This window comes from Salmo salar, unplaced genomic scaffold, assembly GCF_965601325.2.
Source record: "Salmo salar unplaced genomic scaffold, fSalSal1 ptg000357l, whole genome shotgun sequence".
In the NCBI taxonomy this organism is placed as follows: Eukaryota; Metazoa; Chordata; class Actinopteri; order Salmoniformes; family Salmonidae; genus Salmo; species Salmo salar.
In genome coordinates this window covers 478,428-486,617 of record NW_027675358.1, presented here as the reverse complement: position 1 = coordinate 486,617, position 8,190 = coordinate 478,428, and the positions used below count along the sequence as shown (strand labels likewise).

The window sequence follows — 8,190 nt, the reverse complement described above, 5'->3', positions numbered from 1 at the left end:
GATAGCCAGGGTCACACTCCAACACTCAGACATCATTTAAAAATGAAGCATTTGTGTTTAGTGAGTCCTCCAGGTCAGAGGCAGTAATGACCAGGGATGTTCTCTGTTTAGTGAGTCCTCCAGATCAGAGGCAGTAGGGATGACCAGGGATGTTCTCTGTTTAGTGAGTCCTCCAGATCAGAGGCAGTAGGGATGACCAGGGATGTTCTCTGTTTAGTGAGTCCTCCAGATCAGAGGCAGTAGGGATGTTCTCTTGATAAGTGTTCAAATTGGACCGTTTTCTGTCCTGCTAAGCATTCAACATGTAACGAGTACTTTTGGGTGTCAGGGAAAATGTATGGAGTAAAAAGTACATCATTTTCTTCATGAATGTAGTGAAGTAAAAGAGAAAGTTGTTAAAAATATATTTCTCAAAGAGATAATGAATGAATGAGAACAATTGACATTCAAGAATTAGTCACTGTGTTAACCACAACCAACATGCTGGATCTCTGTTTAGTTGTCACTGTGTTAACCACAACCAACATGCTGGATCTCTGTTTAGTTGTCACTGTGTTAACCACAACCAACATGCTGGATCTCTGTTTAGTTGTTACTGTGTTAACCACAACCAACATGCTGGATCTCTGTTTAGTTGTCACTGTGTTAACCACAACCAACATGCTGGATCTCTGTTTAGGACGTCACTGTGTTAACCACAACCAACATGTTGGATCTCTGTTTAGGGGTCAGTTCTCTAAAATGAGTCTCTCTGGGGAGAGAGAGGAGGGGGGCCCTGCCTCTAAAATGAGTCTCTCTGGCGAGAGGAAGGAGGGGGGCCCTGCCTCTAAAATGAGTCTCTCTGGGGAGAGAGAGGAGGGGGGCCCTGCCTCTAAAATGAGTCTCTCTGGCGAGAGAGAGAAGGGGGGCCCTGCCTCCAAAATGCATCTCTCTGGCGGACATAACACCAAAGCTAAGAGGTAAGATGACAATTTTATGAATAATTAACTAAGTTTATTTCCTAAATAAATAGCTATCTTAAGGTGAATGCAGTTACTGTAAATCTCTCTGGATAAGAGCATCTGCTAAATCAGGGGTTCTCAATCCGGGGTCTGCGGAGGTACTGCAGGGGTTCTGCAGGAAGCGCGGGGAGTGGTGGTGTATCCAGGGAGAAAACTAAACTAATATTCTGAAATGTCATTGTGGTCTTATGTTCCCATCTATTGGAATTATTTAGCAACTGCAGTAGTGCTGAAAAAATGTGTTATTCCTTACTAAAGTAGTAATTACTGAGAATTACTAGTTAATTTTATCACTTACAATCATAAAATAACAACTTATACATAACAAACAATTAAACTGACATAAACCAAAATCACTATATATGTAGTTATTTAGTTAATGACCAAATTGAGCCGGTCGGTCACATTTGAGAGTGAGGGAGATATATAGCATTTTGCATAAAAAAAAAGATTTTTGTCTCTCTGAAATGAAACCATCAAGTGATAGATTTGAAACAAATCCTTGTCTGTGAGAGATGTAATAATTTATACATAATTTCTTTAAACAATAAAAGCTCATTTCTGTAAAGTGATATGTTGCGTTTTGGAACTCTTCTTATGTTCCCCATCTGAGATCAGAGTAGATGAGAGATGTAATGTTTGTCTCTGTTGTGTTGAAGACCAATCAAGCAGGAGAGACCAGCCTCCCCTGTTCCCAGCTGTGTGTCCATGAAGAGTGACAAGTCTATGAATCATCCTATACACTTTAGAGAGGGAGACTTTTCTACTGAACAAAGGTAAGAAGAACTCATGGGTCATGGTCAGTGTGTTAAACAACACTGTCTCTAGTCATTTCTCCTACTTTAGTCCATTTTCATAGTCCTAAAACAGTGTGTGTGTGTGTGTGTGTGTGTGTGTGTGTGTGTGTGTACTGTAATCTCATGTTTTGTCCACAGAAACCAACAGGAGAGATCAGAGTCAGAGATTCTCAGTGGTCAGTCTTCCCAGAGTCATCAAACAGACCTGGACTCTATATTCAGTGTATGTGATCCTGTTATGTACATTTGTTTTTGTTTTCCTCAAGTAATGTTTCTTTCAATTATTAATTCATGTGTTAATGAGAAAGCATTTCTTCTCTTGCTTAACTTATTTACTTGATTTATTTCAGTTGCTTGAAGAGAAAATTATAACATTTGTGAAGAACGAGCTGAAGATGTTCAAGAGGATTCTTGGTCCTGAACTCCCAGAAGGCTTTGAGAGTCAGAAGCAGGAGGAGGAAGTGGTGGATGCTGAAGATGAGAAGCAGGAGAGCAGTGCCAGAGAGGGGGCTCTGAAGATCACACTGCACGTCCTGAGGAAAATGAACCGGAAGGAGCTTGCTGACACACTGGAGAAATGTAAGATATGTCTGCCTCATGTTGAATGCTGTTTTATAACATTTAAAAGCTGTGGCTAAAGTACAGCTAAAGTAGCTGTGTAACTCAATGATATTGTAGCAACCTTAACACAACACCTTGTGACCTCATCAAGTAGCAGAAGGGATGTGTTGTGTTGATTAATTTAGAGAGAGAGACAGAGAGAGACAACATTAATAATACCATCAATAACACCAATAATAATATAATCAGTCACACCAGTCTGTAATGCATTAAGAAAACATTGATACATTTATACAGTCACTTAAGAGAATAAATTATTATTTTAAAACTTTAACAGTCCTTCAATACTGTAGACATTAAAACAGACGTAATATTAATATCCTCTGTGTTATTTCTTCATTCAGATGAGCTTGCTGTGATTTGCCAACGTGAACTCAAATCTAATCTAAAGAAGAAGTTTCAATGTGTATTTGAGGGGATCGCTAAACAAGGAAACCCAACACTTCTCAATAAGATCTACACAGAGCTCTACATCACAGAGGGAGGAACAGGAGAGGTCAATAATGAACATGAGCTGAGACAGATTGAGACAACAACCAGGAAACAAGCAAGACCAGAGACTGCAATCAAATGTAACGACATCTTCAAACCCTTAACTGGACAAGACAAACGTATCAGAACTGTGCTGACAAAGGGAGTCGCTGGCATTGGAAAAACAGTCTCTGTGCAGAAGTTCATTCTGGACTGGGCTGAAGGAAAAGCAAATCAGGATGTTCAATTTGTGTTTTCATTCCCTTTTCGGGAGCTGAATTTGATGAAAGGGGAAAAACACACTTTGATTGAACTTCTCTATCACTTCTCAATGGAAACCAAACAATCAAGAATCTCAAACTTCGACAAGTACAAAGTTCTGTTCATCTTTGATGGTCTGGATGAGTGCCGACTGCCCCTAGACTTCCAGAAGAACAAGATCTGTTGGGACGTCACAGAGTCAACCTCAGTGGATGTTCTGCTGACAAATCTCATCAAGGGAAATCTGCTTCCCTCTGCTCTCCTCTGGATAACTACCCGACCTGCAGCAGCCAATAAGATCCCTTCAGGGTGTGTTGACCAGGTGACAGAGGTACGAGGGTTCAATGACCCACAGAAGGAGGAGTAATTCAGAAAGAGATTCAGTGATGAGGACCTGGCCAGCAGAATCATCTCACACATAAAGACATCAAGGAGCCTCCACATCATGTGCCACATTCCAGTCTTCTGTTGGATTTCTGCAACAGTCCTCGAACACATGCTGAAACATAAGAGAGAAGAGATGCCCAAGACTCTGACTGAGATGTACACACACCTTGTGGAGTTTTATACCAAACAGAAGGATGAAAAGTATCTTGGGGAAGAAGAGACAGGTCCCCACTGGAATAAAGAGAGCATTCTGTCACTGGGAAAACTGGCTTTTCAACAGCTTGTGAATGGCAATCTGATTTTCTATGAAGAAGACCTGAAAGAGGCTGGCATTGATGTCAATGAAGCCTCGGTGTACTCAGGATTGTGCACACAGCTCTTTAAAGAGGAATGTGTTCTGTACCAAGACAAGGTGTACTGCTTTGTTCATCTGAGCATTCAGGAGTTTCTGGCTGCTGTATATGTGTTCCTCTCATTCATCAACAACAATGAGAATCTAATGGCCGAACCGCAATCAACGTCCAGGAACCTTTCTGTGCTGTTCAGAGACAAGTCTGAAGTTTCTTTCTACAAGAGTGCTGTGGATAAAGCCTTACACAGTGAGATGGGAAACCTGGACCTTTTCCTCCGCTTCCTTCTGGGACTCTCACTGGAGTCCAATCAGAAGCACTTACGAGATCTACTGACAAAGACAAGAAGCAGCTCAAAGACCCATGAAAAAACAGTCAAGTACATCAAGGAGAAGATCAGGGAGAATCCCTCTCCAGAGAGGTGCATCAATCTGTTCCACTGTCTGAATGAACTGAATGACCATTCTCTAGTGGAGGAGATCCAAAGCTACCTGAGCTCAGGAAGTGTCTCAAAACCCAACCTGTCACCTGCACAGTGGTCAGCTCTGGTCTTTGTGTTGCTGACTTCAGAAAAGGAGCTGGATGTGTTTGACCTGAAGAAATACTCCAGATCAGAGGAAGGTCTTCTGAGGCTGCTGCCAGTGGTCAAAGCCTCCAGAGCTGTTCTGTGAGTACATAAAATGACATATAAGAAGTATTCATCAGGAAGAAATATTCAGGTTAAAGAAAAATATGCATTATAATATGTGTATAATATTATATTGAAAACATTGAATAAATGCATTGATTTTCACATTAGTATAGTATAACAATATGACCATACAATTCTAGGAGACAGAAGAAGAATCTATATGTTGTTTGGGAGAATTAACCAAATGCATCTGCCATTGTCCTTCTACACTAAATTAACAATGTGTTTGAAGTAATGATCTCTTTGTCTCCAAAGAATAGCAGTGTGGTTTTAATATGATTAGACTCTTTGCAGGCTGTCAGGCTGTGGAGTCACAGAGGAAGGCTGTGATTCTCTGGTCTCAGCTCTGAGGTCAAACCCCTCACACCTGAGAGAGCTGGACCTGAGTAACAATGACCTAAAGGATTCAGGAGTGAAGCTGCTCTCTGCTGTACTGGGGAATCCCCACTGTAAACTGGAGACTCTGAGGTCAGTATTATCAGATATGAAAGTACTTTATGCATGTAGTTCTCCCATTTGAAAAAGTCGTAATTATTCGGACATATTACTTATAGTGTATTAAAGTAGTCATAAGTTTAGCATGTTGTCCCATATTCCATGCCTGCTGTCATGTTTCTCTAAGACAGAACCCAGAAGCAGACCAGGACAAGGTGAGTAAAATGAAGGTGAGTATTTATTGGTAGTCTTGATGTGTAATTTGAGTGATCCAGGAGACGAAGCGGCAGCGGAGGTGAGTTGATGAGAGTAGATGGGTGGATTCAATGACGTCACTGAAACCACCGACGGCCAGGTAAGGGAGTTGAATGTTCCGGGAGGATGACTGTAGACAGAGTAAACGGGGAGTGAGTAACCAGTAACAAGAACAAAACAACAAGACTAGCTCAGGAAACATGAGGCTGTTCGTTGCTAACGATCCAGCAGGGAATAGATGTCAGCTCAGGGCTTATGAAGAGGTGATGATCAGGACCAGGTGTGCAGAAGGTTGATGAGATGCAGGTGTAGGGTAATCACTAGATCTCCCGCCTAACTTCGTCGCCTGGCAACCAGACAGGGTAATAATATCACTAGATCTCCCGCCTAACTTCGTTGCCTAGCAACCAGATAGGTTTCTGAACGCACCCTTAGACACCAAACAAAAAACAGTCAGCTCAGGCAGAAACAGACTCAGGAAGCGGGATTCCTGACACCTGCAGTGAGGCTTGTGATTCTACTAACAAAGATCAAACCCCCTCTGTTATTGGTAATGGTGAGAGGTTAGCATGTTTTGTTGTAGCCTCTGTTATTGGTAATGGTGAGAGGTTAGCATGTTTTGTTGTAGCCTCTGTTATTGGTAATGGTGAGAGGTTAGCATGTTTTGTTGTATCCTCTGTTATTGGTAATGGTGAGAGGTTAGCATGTTTTGTTGTAGCCTCTGTTATTGGTAATGGTGAGAGGTTAGCATGTTTTGTTGTAGCCTCTGTTATTGGTAATGGTGAGAGGTTAGCATGTTTTGTTGTAGCCTCTGTTATTGGTAATGGTGAGAGGTTAGCATGTTTTGTTGTAGCCTCTGTTATTGGTAATGGTGAGAGGTTAGCATGTTTTGTTGTAGCCTCTGTTATTGGTAATGGTGAGAGGTTAGCATGTTTTGTTGTAGCCTCTGTTATTGGTAATGGTGAGAGGTTAGCATGTTTTGTTGTAGTCTCTGTTATTGGTAATGGTGAGAGGTTAGCATGTTTTGTTGTATCCTCTGTTATTGGTAATGGTGAGAGGTTAGCATGTTTTGTTGTAGCCTCTGTTATTGGTAATGGTTAGAGGTTAGCATGTTTTGTTGTATCCTCTGTTATTGGTAATGGTGAGAGGTTAGCATGTTTTGTTGTAGCCTCTGTTATTGGTAATGGTGAGAGGTTAGCATGTTTTGTTGTAGCCTCTGTTATTGGTAATGGTGAGAGGTTAGCATGTTTTGTTGTAGCCTCTGTTATTGGTAGTGGTGAGAGGTTAGCATGTTTTGTTGTAGTCTCTGTTATTGGTAATGGTGAGAGGTTAGCATGTTTTGTTGTAGCCTCTGTTATTGGTAGTGGTGAGAGGTTAGCATGTTTTGTTGTAGCCTCTGTAATTGGTAATGGTGAGATGTTAGCTGTTTTGTTGTAGCCTCTGTTATTGGTAATGGTGAGAGGTTAGCATGTTTTGTTGTAGCCTCTGTTATTTGTAATGTGAGAGGTTAGCATGTTTTGTTGTAGCCTCTCTTATTGGTAATGGTGAGAGGTTAGTATGTTTTGTTGTAGCCTCTGTTATTGGTAATGGTGAGAGGTTAGCATGTTTTGTTGTATCCTCTGTTATTGCTAATGGTGAGAGGTTAGCATGTTTTGTTGTAGCCTCTGTTATTGGTAATGGTGAGAGGTTAGCATGTTTTGTTGTAGCCTCTGCTATTGGTAATGGTGAGAGGTTAGCATGTTTTGTTGTAGCCTCTGCTATTGGTAATGGTGAGAGGTTAGCATGTTTTGTTGTAGCCTCTGTTATTGGTAATGGTGAGAGGTTAGCATGTTTTGTTGTAGTCTCTGTTATTGGTAATGGTGAGAGGTTAGCATGTTTTGTTGTATCCTCTGTTATTGGTAATGGTGAGAGGTTAGCATGTTTTGTTGTAGCCTCTGTTATTGGTAATGGTGAGAGGTTAGCATGTTTTGTTTTAGCCTCTTAACTTTCTCACTCATTCAGATTCATGATTTATTCATGATTTTTCTTAATCATGGCATCATCAGAATTTAATTTTTAATCGTCAATCACATACAGTTGAAGTCGGAAGTGTACATACACTTAGGTTGGAGTCATTAAAACGTGTTTTTGAACCTCTCCACAAATTTCTTGTTAACAAACTATATAGTTTTGGAAAGTTGGTTAGGACATCTACTTTGTGCATGACACAAGTAATTTTTGAAACAATTGATTACAGACAGATTATTTCACTTATAATTCACTGTATCACAATTCCAGTGGGTCAGAAGTTTACATAGACTAAGTTGACTGTGCCTTTAAACAGCTTGGAAAATTCCAGAAAATTATGTCATGGCTTTAGAAGCATCTGATAGACTAATTGACATAATTTGGATGTATTTCAAGGCCTACCTTCAAACTCAGTGCCTCTTTGCTTGACATCATGGGAAAATGAAAACGAATCAGCCAAAATCTCAGAAAAAAAAATTGTAGACCTCCACAAGTCTGCTTCATCCTTGGGAGCAATTTCCAAACGCCTGAAGGTAATACGTTCAATCAATAGTATGCAAGTCTAAACACCATGGGACCACACAGCCATCATACCATCCCAACTGTGAAGCACGGCGGTGGCAGCATCATGTTGTGGGGGTGCTTTGCTGCAGGAGGGACTGGTGCACTTCACAAAATAGATGGCATCATGAGGGAGGAAAATTGTGGAAATATTGAAGCAACATCTCGAGACATCAGTCAGGAAGTTAAAGCTTGGTCACAAATGGGTCTTCCAAATGGACAATGACCCCAAGCATACTTCCAAAGTTGTGGCAAAATGAATTAAGGACAACAAAGTCAAGGTATTGGAGTGGCCATCACAAAACCTTGACCTCAATCCTATAGAAAATTTGTGGGCAGAACTGAAAAAGCGT

The 8,190-nt window shown here is 40.9% G+C and overlaps 1 protein-coding gene across 2 annotated transcripts; it reads left to right on the top strand.

The window, feature by feature from the left end:
- The first annotated feature begins 1,882 nt into the window (after positions 1-1,882).
- On the top strand, positions 1,883-4,574 carry LOC145875788 (NLR family CARD domain-containing protein 3-like). Of its 2 annotated transcripts, none has more exons than XM_082971602.1 (3): positions 1,883-2,021; positions 2,149-2,377; positions 2,764-4,574. In XM_082971602.1, the coding sequence occupies exon 3, from the start codon at positions 3,597-3,599 to the stop codon at positions 4,557-4,559; it is 963 nt and encodes a 320-aa protein (XP_082827728.1). In that variant the 5' UTR covers positions 1,883-2,021; positions 2,149-2,377; positions 2,764-3,596; the 3' UTR covers positions 4,560-4,574. The 2 variants fall into 2 exon arrangements, with proteins under 2 accessions (XP_082827728.1, XP_082827729.1); XM_082971603.1 differs by having other exon boundaries at positions 1,889-2,021; positions 2,764-4,546.
- Positions 4,575-8,190: the final 3,616 nt, after the last annotated feature.